This window comes from Calonectris borealis, chromosome 1 (assembly GCF_964195595.1).
Source record: "Calonectris borealis chromosome 1, bCalBor7.hap1.2, whole genome shotgun sequence".
Lineage (NCBI taxonomy): Eukaryota > Metazoa > Chordata > Aves > Procellariiformes > Procellariidae > Calonectris > Calonectris borealis.
In genome coordinates, this window is record NC_134312.1 from 41210845 (window position 1) to 41226800 (window position 15956).

Below are 15956 nucleotides of genomic sequence, written 5' to 3' on the forward strand. Positions count from 1 at the left end.
TACAGTATGGTTGTTAATCTAGCCAAATGAGTTTTTGAGAAGTCAGAAGCAAATTATGCCATTTTATGACAGAGACAAAAAAAGACCAAATTACCTTTGCTCCTTCAGAGTAGCAAATCGCTTCCCTGTGAGCATCTCATTCATCTGTTTCAAATAAACAATATTTGAGGGACATACCGTTTGCTCAAAATATTTTATGATAAGGTGTTGGAATATAACAGATGTCTTAAAAGTCATTTTTAATTGTGGCTCTCATCAGGAACAGATATTGCAGACATTTAAGTGAAAGCTAATTTTTTTTATATTTAAGTAGTACCATGCATTGTATGTTTTTCCAGGTAAAGAAGACCAATCAAAACCTGTTGACATCTGCAGGAGAATTCTTTCAGACTTTATAAATCTGTACACATGTGAATGCTGAATATTTGCTAACATTGGTAAGACTGTAATTAAGATTTGGCTTTATCCCGTGATGAGTATGAATGTGTTACGTGTTGAAAGCCATCATCTCGAAAGTGGTGTATTTTTCACTAACAGTAAAAACCTGGCCCATGGGTATTAGGGCAGCTTAATGGTGCCAGTGGGCCAGTATTTCCTTGGAATTCACATCGTGCAACAGCGCGAAGAGGAAGAAAATGACGAGAGAGAATACGATGCCTCCTTTATACCAAATTTTCAACAGCCCTCAAATTGCAGTTACAATCTCAGGTGGCTCAGAAAAAGCTTTAAGGGTGAGGGGAAAAGCCCCTCTCCCCTCCTCACTGCCGTACTTGCACGGCCCAGCTGGGGTCACCGTCGCGCTCGTCGCGGCGGAGGCCGGGCCGCTGCGCGTGCGGTTCTGTAGCCCCCTGCTGGACAAAGGCTTCACTGCCGCCTCGTCCTTCCCGGCCTCCTTACCCCCACTCCTCGCTCTTCAGCCTGGGCGGGGGGATAACGGGCCAGGGACGGGCCGCGGGGCCTGCCCGCCCGGCCCAGGGGCAAGCCGCTTCCCCCCAGTCTCGCAGGGAGCTGCGTGCGGGGGATTCAAGATGAGCGAAAAGACCGAGGAAAAAGGGCGCAGCCTTTGGAAAAAAGAAATAAAGCCGCCATTTTCTCTTCTTCCCTGGCGGCGCCTTGCGAGGAGCAGAGACCGCCACCACCTGCGGACGCCCCCCCGGGGCGGGGCGGAGCTTTCACGCCCCGCCCCCCGTGGCCGGAGCCCCGCCCCCCAGCTGGGCCCTGCCGTTCCGCGCGTCGCCGTCGCGCCTTTCCCTGCCCTGGGCGGGTGGCGGGGGCGTCTCCGCCCGAGTGCGCCTGCGCCGCCCAGCCGGCCGCGGAGCGGCTGACGGGGGTTGTTGTGGGGCGGCGGGGAAGCACGTGAAGAGCGCAACGTCATCATAAACACTCGTAGGCAACATGGCGGCGCCTCCGAGCGGCAAGGTAACGGGGGCGGGCTGGGCCCGGGTCCCGCGCGGGCGGCGGTGGCTGCCGTCCTCTCCCCTCGGGGGCCCCGCTGCCTCCGGCGCTGAGGTCGCCCCGGTTGGCGGGAGCCGCGGGAAGGGGCGGCCGGGCCCCTGCGTCGCCGGACGGGGGCCTTTCCTCCCTGCGGTGCGCGGGTGCGGGGTCTCGGGGCCGCGGGGCCCGGGCCCAGCCCTGAGGACGCGGGACGTCCCGCCCTCGGGCGGGCCTGGCGGTGGCAGGAGGCCGTGGGCCCGCTGCGCCGCCCGGCGCGGGAGGGGGTCGTGGCCGGCGGGTGGGACTTGGGCCCTGCCCGGCGCGGGTGCGGCGGCACGTCGCAGCGCCTCCCGCCCGGGCCGGGCCGTGTCCCACGCCGCCGCAGCTCGCCTCCGGGCTGCGCGGAGAGCCGGCCCCGGTGTAGGAAGAGGCCGCTCTCCGCCGAAGGCGGGCAGCCCCGGGGCCGGGGGTTGGCCTCCGCAGAGCAGGCTCTGAGGCTGAGCTGGAGGAACGAGACTTGTCCCGTCTACGTGGCCGCATGTCCCTGAGGTGCTCGTAGACGTTCCTGGCCTGCGCGCTGGTGGTGTGCGGGTACCCGCCCCGGGCTGGATACAAAGCCTTGTCAGTCGGATAATTTGGTAATGTAAAGATTTTCACATGCCGCCGATCGTTGCCGAGTGTTCTTGGGTAAAACGGTAGAGCTTGACAAGGATTCAAACGTCTGTCCCGGTTTGAGGTCACAGGAGGGAAGATATTGGCAACCATCTCTGCCTCCCTCCTCCCTCACCAACAAATCCGAGTTGTGTCCCTGTGGTTTTATTGCAGAAATATTTTTATTCCATGACTGTCTTCTAAAAGTGTTACTTTGCGATGTTGGGCTCCTGAGTATGTGGATCCTTAACTCAGTGTAGTGTCTGATTGTGTGTAGCCAGGGTTAGAGTGTGATAGTCTTCAGTTTCACTTTTCCAGCGTATGGCAGCAAATGACTACTTCAGCTCATGCTGATCTCGGCATAAGAGAACATATGTAATTAGCCATGTGTGTGCTTCTCGGAGGGTGCTGAGGAGTGCATTCAGCTAGCAGGAAAGTTCAGTAGAGATCTCGCTTGTGCCAATTTACCATATCTGTTTCAACCAGAACTGGTGGAGCAGGCAATTTGTTCAGCTGGAGTTGCTACAACTTAAAAATAAAGTTCTTTACTGCTGTTAGGTGATGTAAATGTAAAGATAGCCATACTGTCCTCCCAACTGTTTCCAGCTATGCACGTCCAGTTTTCATGTATACAGAGAAAAGTTACTCTTCTGGTTTTGTCCATTTTAAGCTCAGTCCAGCAGTTTACTAGATGATGGTAAATATTTTCATTTTGCAGCTGCTTTTTTTTTCCCCCACGTAGGTTTTTTTATCAGAATCTTTTTCAGGAAGTTTCTCCTGGAAGCAGCTGTATTATCATAGTTTATATGAGAGGCTAAAACTATTGTGGACTAGTTGTTTGTAAATGTTCTATTTAGTCGTTGTTGCTTTAAAAAAAAGGCCTGTTTGCTTGAGACTAAATCTCTAAGACGTTGCAAAACTCAGTTTCAGTTATTCCATGTCGACAATACTAATGCAACTTGTTAACGCAACTTCTAATTCTGTAACGTTCTTTGCCATGTCTCTTTTGATACAGAGAGGAAAAAAATGGCAGTTGTGTTTTCTCAAACTTCATGAAGTGGCTGGGCTGGTTTGAAGTTTCACTGCTCTCAGTAGGAGCAGTTCCATCCTCCTCTAGATCTCCCCACCTGTGTGTTGCACTTCTGCTTGCTTGGATACTGTACTCATTTGATCTCTCAGTCATTTGATTTAGCAAGCTGAAATAATATAAAAAACTGTGTGTGCTTATTTTTGGCTGGGTTAGCTTTCTGTTGGTTTAGGGTTGGATCACAAATTCTTCCTTTGGATGGCAGCAGGATTTTAGAAGGGCTCACAAACTAGTGAAATTTTACTCCAGATGGAATAAACACAGTGTGAGCTGGTACAGACCCAACATTCTCACTTAAGGCATTTTGCACTTTGGTGTGTTTCCAAGCTATGGGTGTCCTAAATTAATTACACTTTTCCTTCTGGCTGTGCAGTGTTGTAATGAGGTGTTTCAGGTGGTAGATTTCTCAGAGAGTAGTAGGCATTAGTTTGTGGAGTGCTTTAGTCTCATTTGGCAGATCTTATCACATGAGAGTAATGTATTTTAATGTATATGTTCTTTTCTGCAAAATATTACACAAAGTAATTCCCATGGAATGCACGTGGCAATACATTAAGCAGCTGGAATAGCCTGCGTTGTCTCAGTTTTCATGAAATCTTGTTTCAGCAAGCCATATAAGGATGTGGTTTCTATTATATTTTTACCCTGTTTGCCTTCCCCTTCTCTATCACATTTTTCTTTTTATTTCCCAGACATCATTAGCATCAGTGGTTTCACAACTCGGCTATTTCGTATTGTCTCTGGTTTCTGCTGCATACATTAGTGGGATATGAATTATAAATTTGGTTACCTCATGTAACTGTATGTACTTTACTTGGATTTTCGTCCTATTTGTTTTTTCTTACCATTTCAAGCCTCAGAAGGTTCTTTTCAGTGTTTTTCTCTATACGGTTAACTCGGTTCCGGAAAACTTAAGTTAATGCTTTTGAGTTCTGGAGTCGTGACTCATTCTTTATTAATGACCAGCAATAGAACAGTGTGAGCTTCAGTTTTTTGCCCTTTCTTAGAGTTGCCAGTTTTTTCCTGCAAGTAACTTGGCAGTAAGGTCTTTCGTTTTCAGTGCTTTTGACTTTATGCATAAAAGCAGGTATATTTTCTCTCTTTTTGTTGTTTAGCAAATGGCAGTTTATTTTCCTTATTTCAGAGAACCGACTCTGGACTCACCCTTATAACAGAAAACCATGTTAGAAAATGAAGTAGAAAGTGTTGTACGGGGAGAAGCACAAACTTCAATTTTAGTCTGTTGATGTATAGGCTATTATTACAGCTGGTCTAAAGACAGTAACGATTTTTGTTTTGTGCGCTTGGATTTCAGAGTATCTTCAGCACATGGGCTGTTAGATCTTTCTCAAATTACCAATTGATACATGGGCTGTCAGAGAAGGTATTTCTCACTTGCCTGTGCTCTTGCTCTTGAAGTTAAAGCTTCAGAGGTTTCACTGGCTAAGCATCTGAGCTTCAGGTCTAAGCTCAGATGTTGGTCAGTTCAGCAGCTAGAAGTGTTCAAATAGCATTGTAGCTACCACTGAACAATGTTGTAAATGCTGTGGTGTTGGGGGGTGGGGTGTGTGTTTGCTCTTGAGGGTTTTTTTTTATAGCCAGGACCAGCAAAGAGATTTAAAATACGGTCTGTTAAAGTGAGCTTTGCATCCTTCAGGTAGTTTGTTGGCACAGATATAGCGGATTATTTTAGATGTATATATATTCTGTGGTGTAGGCAGTGTCTTGCTGCACATTTGACTAATTAAATTTGGGGGCACAGAGACTCTTATAGTATACATTGTTGTGCCATTTTATTAAGCACGTGATTTAATCTTCATTATAACTTTTTCAGCCTTTATCATTTACTGTGTACAGAATCATAATCCTTTCTGAATATACTGTACTTCGTAGGTTTTCTTTGTGAACAGAAGCCTTTACCTGCCTTTGCCTCTTTTGAATTTAGTTAAGGTTTCGTTATGCTTGAATATAAAGCAGTTCACTGATAATTCTGAAATTTCTGTATATTCTTTGTTTTCTATTCATTAAGGATTTCTCTTGCAGAAGTGTTCACAGTAGAAATAGTGTGTTACCACGTCAAGCTCTTACTCTCGGTACCCTGAATAGACTTGTATTTTCACTGATATCCCACTACTATTGCATAAGCAGCAGAAATACTTTGTGGTTCAAGAAATCTTCAGTGCACCTAAGGCAGAAATTGAAAAACTTACTGTTGTCAAGCAGGAAACCTTTCTTACGTGGTTCCTGGTGTTGCGACCTTTCTCATTTGTCGCAACATGAACAATATTTGTGGGATTTTTTTTCCCCTGCTTAGAAACTTGGTGTTTGTAAGACTTCTACTCTTTTAAGGCTAGCAGGGCATGAAGTTTTACTGTCCTAAGAAAAAGGTTGAGCCATAAGCTCAGCAAACAAAAGTCATATAAGGGTGAGGCTTTATATTTTTATTAAAATTCAAATGCAAGAAGTTGTAGGATGTCTTCTGTGGAGCAGAACATCATGTTGGTCAAGTAATGTTAGCTTGATGCTTTGCAGGGCACTCAAATGTGCTGGTGTCCGGCCATTGAAAGCAGACTATTGATGTAGTAGGTACTTTGATGTGCCCAGTGACAGTTTAGCAGTGGATGTGTGAATAAGCTCTGGGGAAACCTCAGCTATTTCAAAGAGGGAGATGGAAAATAAAGCAGCATAATGCAGATTTTTAAATTGATTTCTAACTTAAAGCACAGCTCTAAACTAAGATACTTTCTTTTGTGGATGTAAGGTCTCTCAGGACAATCATTGCTTAAATTGAATTTATTTTATTGGCCTGTAGTTCTTTCTTTACTGTGTTGCATCTTTTGTTTTGTTTACCTTCTGTCAGAATCTGAAAATAAGATGCTGCGCAGCTGCTATATCTGTTGTTAATGTTTGCAGACAGACCCATTTTTCCTTAATTTGTAGTCTGTGGAGCATTCAGACTTTCTTACTCAGTCACTTTCTTATGAGCATGCCCGCTTGCTGCTTCAACTGTTGAATCCACAGTGAGGTCCTTTACCTGATTCTCTAATATGAGGCAAAAAAATGAAGTAACTGCTATTGAAAAGTTGTTAGAATCAGGATTTGCACAGGGCCGAAATTACTTAATGACCCCAGAGCAGTGGCTGATTCACTGTGTAAGTGCTGCAAGCTGTGTCTGTCATGAGAAGTTGGACGGCATCTTGGCAGAGCAATGCTGGCCCCGAGCTGCGCTCTCTGGCATAACAGGAGAGTGAACTTGTCTTTTATCATGGTGGGCTTATTAATATTGTAGTAGACTTAGAGGAAGAGTGATGACTCTAATCATATGAAAAGAAAATGAAAGATTGAGCTTGACTCCACCCACTTCTCACCTTTGAAAAAGAGACCATGATGAAATATGTAAAATAATGAATAGTACAAAACCAAGGTGAGCCAGTAGCTTGTTTTTCTGTCTCGTAATACAAGAAGCATAATCAACTAACTGAACAGATGATGTTCTTAAAAACTCTTGAATTCTTTCACACAGTGGATAACGAGGCCTTTCTAGATCACACACCTCTGTCACTGAAGTGAAAAAGTTATCAAGATTTAAAGGAGATTGGGTTGCTTTCCTATGTAGGGGGTGTTGACAGGTAATACTGATGCAGGTTTTGGTCGGGTTTGGGGAGTTGTAGTTATTTTAACTGCTAATAAGGGGCAATGGGCTCATTATCCTGCCTGGCTCATATCTAGTTCCTTCTACTGTCTCCATACGTACCAGGATCTCACTACATAGATCTTGCGTGCACACCTTACACAAGTCCTTAGTATTTTAATGATGCTTCTGATCGTCCTCCAACATTGGCTGTCTGTTCTCCCACATCTTATTTCAAGACACTCATCTTACGTGTTCTGCAGTAACCTGCTGTTTAGGCCAGCGGCAGTGTATGCTGCCATTGTCTGGTTTTGAAGCGTCTGTTTTCCTGGCTGCCTAAGAAGTCCATGTGTGCCGATGGACCAGATGTTTGCCTGACTGTTGGGCTGTGGAGGCACTGATCAGATACCTTTGTGGGCCATATGGTGTGCGGGGTTGAGCTACACAGTGTTATAGCAGTTGTCTACCGATGGATGGTTTTTCATTCAAATCTAACTATTGGTATACTATCGTTCAACTCGATATTTTCCTTAGTACTTATTACTTGTATGTGTAATTTAACTTGCTTTTGCTCTTTGAATTGACTAATAGCTTGCCAATGCTTTAATACCAGAAAACAAAAATCTATCACAAACTACATTTTACTGTAAGGTGCTATAAGAATACTTAGTAGCATTTTTGAATTTTCAGCGTGCAAAGAACATTGTGTGAAATACAGCCGCCCAGTGCAGCTAATCTTCAGGAGTTACCACTATAAAATCATATTTCTGAAAATCAGCTTATTCAAATTCAGTTACTTAGTTATCTTATAAAGTACTGCTAAACAGAGCAGCTCAATATTTCAGATAATTCAAAGATGATAACTTCCAAAATGTTTTGCAGTGGGATTAGATAATCTTTTGTAAGATGAATGCCATATCTTTCTTCAAATTAGTTGCATCTTGTAACTGATTATTGCATCTTCTAGATTCCCATTTATGAGTGACTCAATGTTTTTCTTCAATGATATAACTGAGCTTAAAAAGTGCAATTTTTTTATATTAAATACTTGATAACAGTTGGAAAAAATAAATACAAGATTGTACCTGTTATTGGATAATAATAAATCCCAACAGCTTGGTCTTCTGGCTTTTCAAACTTGGAGAAGTTTTTCTCTTGAGTAACAGAAGGAGGGAAATAAGCTGCACTGTGAGACGTCCTCTGTTTTACAGATATCCTCCAAACTTCTGAGCATGTTCTCGCTTCTTCGGTTTTATTGCCTGTTTTGGTGGAGTACAGGGCAGGGAGCTGGTTCTGTTATGCAGAGCAGTGTAGAATTTTTCAGTTGCATGATAACTGTGGCATTGGGAACACGTTTTCTTTTCCCGTGAAAGGAAACATTTGTCTTTCTGAGAGATTAATGGATGGAAAATAATAAAAACAATTGCTAGATTGCATACCTTCTAGACTGAGAAGGTGTACTTTGTGATACTAACGTTATTGGCAGAAATGCACTTCTGCCAGTATAACTCTGATACAAATAGATTTTTCTTCTGGAACAGCTGTCCCAGTGGTTGATCACTTTGGTTCATACTTCTAACTAGTTCTGGTGATAGATCAGGTCCAAATAGCTAGAAGGTAAAATCTAAATAAATTCCAAAGTTGCCTTGTTTAAACAGGCACTTAAATTAAAAACAGGTATTTGATAGAAATAGAGAGAGGATAGAAAAAAGAAAAAGCTGTAATAGGGAAGAAGAAAGGCGGCTTCCAATATTTGAAAGGCAACTAGATGTTAATAATCCTTCAAGAGGGAGATTATAAAAAGTGATCTCTAGAGATGTTTTCCGAATGATATTTCTGTGATTAAACAGGACGCTTTAGAAATTTCTTTCTTGTGTAAAGTGAAGAGAAATTTAAGAAGTAAATCTACAACAGAAAGGATGAGTTAACTGAATTTTATTGCTATTTTTAAGCTCTGTATTCTTGTCTAGCTAGTTAAGCTTATACACCTAAACTTTTAGTTTACTGGCCTGACTGCAAATGTGATGATTTACAAAATCTGATAAACGAGTAAGTTGAGAAAAAGAGGTACTGATATTTTAGTACCAAAGAAATAGAATATCCATCTCTGATAAGTTAAGAATTATTAGGTTTTGCCTTTAAAAATATGTATTTCTTAAGGCAGTGTTCGCAGCTTGGTTTGAAAATTAACATGGTTATAAAAAAATTACTGTTACTATTGATGTATTTCGTTTCCACAAAATTGAAGTTTGGTATATTAGGGACTTCTCACTCCTCTATTAGAGAGTTGTTTAAAACGGAACCCATTTACATTGTTTATAGAACTTTTAAGAGTATATATAGCATGTAGTTTTGAAGAGCCTACTGAATTTTGACAGACAAGAATTCTCTGATTTTCTTTCTTTTAAGAGCATGATCAGGATACTGTGAAGAGTTTTGTAAATGCTTAAATGTAAAAGTTACATGGGCAGTGTGTACTCCTACAAGCCTCTCTTATCTGACTGTCACATATTCCACCTTTGAAATGGAACCTTTGCCATTCACCCTGAATGTAGGATTGGGCCATTATTTAACCTAAGGCTGCAGTTTTTTATTTCTGTGGAGTTCATCTTTTGTACACTAGACTGTCCATTTTTAATTTAAATTAAGGTTATAATTTCAACGTGCTTAAATGGCAAGTGGGGGAAAGGCAGACTATGTAAGAAAGCCTTTTAATGTTTTAAAAGCCGTGTAGTATTTCCATATGAACCTCTGCCCGCTGATTTAAAAAATACTAGGTATTGAATGCATTTTTTGTGGTTTACTGGCGAAGTAATAGTAGTTGGTATATTGCTTACAGAGGAAATTTAACAAGTTGCATTTTCCATTGTTTCTTGATTTGAGTAAGTGAAAGACTCAGATCTTGGGGAAAGATAACAAAACACCTAACAAGGCAGAGGTGTTCACTTCAACTTATGTAGGTGAGTCAAAATGATAATGAGTACCACAGGAGAGAGAAACAATTTTAAAGTCCTGTTTTTTGTTTCATTACCCGCTTTGTTATAGGTTGTGTATGAGCAAGAAGGAGTTTTCATTCATTCATCCTGCGGAAAAAATGATGACCAGGATAGCTTAATATCAGGAGTACTACGTGTCATAGAAAAGGTATTTGGATAATACAGTTATGGAAACTTTGTATGTTTGTTGGCGAAGCACGTACTGTGTTTGGGAAATCTTAAATGTCTTTTTAAGTATAGGATTTCGTAAATGAACAAACATCACATAATGTTTGATGTCATCTGTGTCATTTATATATATGTGTAAGTTGTACCATAATCATACCATGAGTAAATAGGAATATGTACTTTGTTGTGTAGTATTGAATTTTTTTATGATTGCTTGTATTATAGGAAAATGAAGTTATAGTAGACTGGAGACCACTGGATGATACTTTGGATACTTCTAATATCCTCTGTGCTGGAAAGGTATGTTTGTTAGTTATCAGCGTTCTTCATTCTGTTTCTCCAGAGATTTTATTTTGTGTTAACTTATCTGTAGATGATCTCATAACTGGAAGCAAAAGCTATTTCTGTGATTATCACTGGTATTAATAGCTACATGTAGGAACCATATTTGTGGACTGCAGCCCAGTTCAGGTTATTGGGATACATGTGTAGGTGACTGTATTTAGTTTTTACTTGGTTCATATATAAAATAGAAGGGGACTCTCTGTGCAAATAGTAAAGACCAAATGAGTGTATCATGGTCACCGGTCCCCCTGCATCTACTATGTTGTAGTCTGGTGATTCACTCTTCATAATTAGACTCAAAACAGAGAGGTACTGTTCTAATGCAAAATAAAAATAGAAGCCTACGGAGGTTCCAAGATCCAGTGATATGTGGTATTTAAGCAGTATTAAGAGGATGCGACTAAAGAGGAAAAATTAAGTTTTACATTTAACTAAAAAGTTTGTTATGTTGGTAGAGCCTGCAAGAGAGACTAGGATATTTTAGTACCATGTTGAATTTATTAAGTAAAACCTCTTTTCTTAGTCTTAGTCGTAAGTCCAAATTTCCTGTGTTGAACTCTATCATGTTTCTTAGGGTTTTAATACTACAGATTCTTTTAATCTGTGGAAATGAAGATGCTTATTCTTCTTGTTGAATCTGAGAAACTAGCTCAATTCTCATGCCTTGTGTTTTTTGATAGTCACTTTTTTTTTTGCTCAGGATTCCAGTTCTGTTGTGGAGTGGACTCAAACTCCTAAAGAAAAATGTTCCCGAGGAGCAGACCGTCCAAGTAGTTATGAAGCAGAATGGGACATGGTCACCACAGTCTCTTTTAAAAAGAAACCTCATTCAAATGGAGGTACTTAAAAAATAAGTGTGGGTTTTCTTGTTTGTTTTGTTTTTTTCTTTATGGTAACGTGTAACTGAAGAATTGCCTTTTACATACACTAAAATGGATTTTATTAGGAATTGAAAAGCTGGGAGTCGTTTGTGGTAAAAGGTGAATCTCTGGATGTGGAAAAAAATTCACAAGGAGTAGCTCCTGTCTGCCTCCAATCTAATTTTTTCTTTAAATTGCTAGAGAATTGCATTGAAAATAAATGTTAAATATAACTTCTTGCTGTGGGGATCATTAGATGATGTAGCAGTTTTATCTGCATTGGGCTCTTGCGTTCTTTCAAACAAATGGAATTTGAACTAGATGTCGTGTTAGAAAAGAAGATGAAAAAATAAGTGTTTTACTACTCAAATGCCTTTCCATACTGCAACAGCAGGGGGAGATGGAATGTACAGTTGTGTGGTACATGGGTCTTTTTTATATAGTCTTTTTTACTTTGGCAAAATGATTTTATAGCTAATCTTGTTGTTACAGTGTCTCAGCAGATATGTTGTAAAAAAAAAAAAAAAAGACGACAGAGTGGGGGAGAAAGGACAGTGATTCTCAAGGAATCTTTTTTCTCTGATTCTCCTGTAGTATTTTTCTTTATAATACTTGTTTTCCCTGTGTTGTTTCTCAGCCTATAACTGGGGACCATTGTGCTTGTTTCAGCATATCCGTGATGGTTTTGATTGTCAACTATATCATGTATCAGTGCAGGGTTTGGACTTAAGATTATGAATGTTTTTGAGTAAAGCACAGTCCTTGCTCCTAGAATACTGTGTTTGAGAGGAGCTTTCAGTGCTAGCACAGTACAAAGCTAAAACCAGCATCTCTGTCAGGCATAGGATGGTTTATTATGTCACTGGTTTGTATTGATTTTTCATCTTCAGGTGTCAGAGTATATCTTCATCCAAAGTGAGTGTCAATGAGCACTACTGACTTGAATTATGCTCTTTGCCACTTCTTGCTTATTTCCAGTTGCTATAATATGATGGGGGCAGGCCAGGGGGTGTGCCAGATTCCCTCCAGGCATGCTGGCAATTTTGTGTCCTCTGGTAAAGTAAAATTTAATCCCGTCTCTTTAAATGGTTACAGTCTTGTGCAGAGTGTATACATGCTTGCACAGTATGGGGGAGAGGGGTGGGTGGGGAGATTTTCAATTCCTTCTCCCTTACTTTGGTAGCAGTCTTACAACACGTGGCTAAAACTGTGTGCAATATATAGCATACAGTATTGTAATGTACATCATGTTTAGTTTGAGTAAGTAGTACTACCTGGTGGAGATGCTGGTGGGATTCAGCTTGCTGCTGGAATTTGATATAGCAGTCTGGATCCAGATTTAACTGCTAGATCACTTTTATAAACTGTAGGCACAGCTTTAGGGACTTACTCATTGTTTTAGAAGTCTGTAGAAGATGAGGAGGCACAAAGAGAAATCCAGAAATAGCAGTTACAGTACACATTTTATTATCAGAACCAATGCTGGGTTTTGTGGTTTGGTTTGGGTTTGTTTTTTAGGAATAGTGACAGATACAATGCATTTGTAGTTGCTAACACTGGAAGTCAAACTAAAATCGTGGTAATTTTGTTTTTAAGATGCTACAACTCATGCAAATGGAGAAAGCAAGTGGTCGTTCCTGTTCAGTTTGACAGATTTAAAATCAATCAAACAAAACAAAGAAGGCATGGGATGGTCTTATTTGGTGTTCTGTCTGAAGGATGATGTGAAGCTTCCAGCTCTTCACTTTCATCACGGAGATAGCAAACTATTGATTAAATGCCTTGAAAAGCATGTTGTGCTGAATGAGTAAGTATCAGACAACTCTTAGTTCTGATTTAAAATATGGATTATTGGTTTACTTTTTTAATTCTGTAATGAATTTCAGATTAATGCTTCCTGATGTATTTTCGCTTCCCTTTTTTATTAGTAGAATCAATTTTCAAGGTGACTGAAACTGTAATTTCACATCCACATTCGGAATGTAGGGTGGAGTTTTAAAATTGTTGGATCAATTTATGAACTAGTTTAGAATCAGTTGAAGTGTTATTAGCTCCGTGATACCTCAGTAGCTCCCTCTAGTGGGTACAGAAGTGTCTCATGAACACTCAGGGTAAAGGTAAATCCTTCTTCATGAACTACTTCTATTAAATGGGATAATTTGTGTTAAAATTTGGGATCTTCTACTTTATGTCAAATATCTGAATATTGACATCAGTGTGTGAGGTAACTTATAGTACTGTCAACTAAATCAATTTGTATATAAACGTTTTCTCCCAAAGTTCTGTTCCCCTGTGATTTCTTGCTGTGGGGAGTGTTTCACACTTGATCTTTACTCTTCGAATCAACTTTCTGAATGTAAACATAGTTACACCCTATCATGGTGTTAAGTACTTGGGTTTTGTTGTGTATTTATATTGTGTTACTTCCAAGGTTTTCACTTGGATAAAAACCTTTTTGATTGGCATAGCATAAATGCAGAATAAAATAAAATGTTCTGCTTTCACCATGTAGGCATAAGTATAATTTAAGAAGGCAACAGGGTAAATAAGAGTAGGTAGAGCATGAAGAAACAATGAAGTGTAACAGATACGCCTGTAACAGGTGTAACATCAGTGTAACAGGTATTCTGTTTTCAAAAGTGTTCTGTTATCATCACTTGCAACATAATATTCTGATGACAGATTGAAGGTGGATAGTGAAATAGCTACGGGAATCCTTATAGAGGGCTCTTCCCACGTTGGTAGCATCAATGAGGTCAGAGTTGCCTTTGACAAGTAGGGAAGCTGTTGCTGAGTTATACTGTTAGGCTGGAGAGGAAGCCAGTAGGGCATGAGGGTTGTATAGTCATTGAACTGATTTGTGAAAGGCTTTGACAGTGTCAGGATGTGGTGTTGGAGTCTATGATAATCAGAAGTTGTCAACTGCTTGGAGAAGGTAGCGTGGTCAGTGTGACCAGCTGGTGAAATGGTACTGGCTGTAGCATTGTATGTGAGCTTTTTAAGGGGAAAATTCAAGAAGACCAAAGGAGAGGCTATGAGGGGGACAAGATAAAGGTGTAAGAAAGAATATTCTCTCTGCAACTGTAGATTAGGAAATCCTGGATGACAACTTCATCTTAAATCCTGAGTTTTTTTCCTTTAGGTTCCCTTTGAGTTCTTCCTTAAACCTCCTTTCATTTTGTTTCCTAATTTCACCACTTTTGCAGGCACAGGGGAATATTGTTGTCCTGCCATCCCCCTGCCTCTCTCCACTTCCCCCCAAGGAAATTGTTCCTTTTTGAGCATACTGCTCTGTGTTTACTTATTTGTGGATATCTTCTGACTAGCTGCTGGTAGGCTAGGGTGGGTTTTTGAGGCAACTGATGTAGCAAACACTGGAAAAACACCTGTGTTTTATGGTGAGTCGATGAAAGCTTTATACCCTATCTGTGTGATCTGTTGCCTGTATACTGCGGCAATGTATTTCAAATTTTCTAACTAATTCCCGTAACATGTGTTTAATGAACAGGACCAAGTTTTAAGTAGGCCTAGTGAGTGCATTTGACAGCGTAGCAAACTGGTTTGCATTGACTTAATCAAAACTTCGTTTATGTGATTAATTATCAACTAGAAACTTCAAAACTTTAGATGAAGATTTTCCCTTATGCCTTCTTTCCAGTTAATCCATTTGAGGCTTTAACAAAAGCAATTTAAAACTAATGAGTTCATGCTGCTGGGTTTTTTAATTGCCACTATTTAAAGAGCTTATTATTTGAATATATATGTATGTATATATACACATACATATATACACATAAAAAGCAATAAGCAACAGAAGAGATGATAATTAAAATGTAGTATTGCAACTACAGATCTGTAGTTATACTTGCATTAATTTTGGTGGAGTTCCATGTATTTAATGTTGAGACACCTGGACTAAGCTTATTTTATATTTAATATTTTTGTTCAAAGGCATAAAATATTTACAAGATACTGCTCTGCTATGTAACAAGTTATTTTGTCTTTTCATATTCAGGAAGTTTTTTGTGTCTTTTGACTTCATGGTTGAAAGTTTTAAAAAAACAGGAATCTAAACTAACATACCAAAATACCTTAAACCATTTTATGAAGTTGGACACCTAAGCTCCTATAAGTCAGACATCTAGGATCTGTCCAGCATGTGGTTGTCAGTTTGTTACTGCACAGAATGCTAGACAGTTTGTGTTACTAACAGGCATTATTTCCAGTTTTATTGAGTCATGTGCTGCAAAAAATTATACTCCACATTGCTACGTAAAATTAATGCTTATTGGTGAGTCACTGAATGAAAATGAGACTGAAACAGTCTCTTTCAGATAGTCTGCAGTGAGTGAGTGGGTGCTTACCATTCTTGCTTTATTTGACCCAGTGGATTGTTAGTTCTTGTTCTTTGTAGCCTCTTGCCAGGTGATGTGGACATTCCTCTTGGGGCAGTGCAAAACAGTAGCTGTCAGGTGGGGAAGAAACTGTATGAAGAGAGGCAGTCATGTCCTCATGTGTCTGATTTTAAAAGAAGGCAGTGGGCAGGGTTTGTGCAGTCTGACCCAGCAGCTCTGCACTGGGGTGTCCAGGAGTGCATATCAGATGGAGGTGCCTGCTAAGGTAAGACAGGGAAACTTGAGGTGATGTTCAAGCATTCAGGATGTGCTGAGCTGCTTAGTATTGCCACCTCGAACAGTTCTAAGCGATGATGAATGCAACAGCAGGTATTTTGGGAACTTCAAAGCAAAAAGCTGAGGCAGTTATGGAAATCAAATTTGAATGAA

At 40.5% G+C, this 15956-nt stretch overlaps 1 protein-coding gene across 2 annotated transcripts in view; it reads left to right on the forward strand.

Moving 5' to 3' along the window:
* The first annotated feature begins 1190 nt into the window (after window positions 1–1190).
* The window catches only part of TBC1D15 (TBC1 domain family member 15), a 33616-nt gene continuing 18850 nt past the window's right edge, over window positions 1191–15956 (forward strand). The window contains exons 1-5 of one of the 2 annotated variants that reach the window (XM_075149987.1): window positions 1191–1419; window positions 9849–9947; window positions 10193–10267; window positions 11013–11151; window positions 12769–12979. In XM_075149987.1, the coding sequence (XP_075006088.1) occupies window positions 1396–1419; window positions 9849–9947; window positions 10193–10267; window positions 11013–11151; window positions 12769–12979 (548 nt within the window). In that variant the 5' untranslated portion in view covers window positions 1191–1395. The remainder of the gene's footprint in view (window positions 1420–9848; window positions 9948–10192; window positions 10268–11012; window positions 11152–12768; window positions 12980–15956) is intronic. The other variant, XM_075149996.1, reaches the window with a different exon arrangement.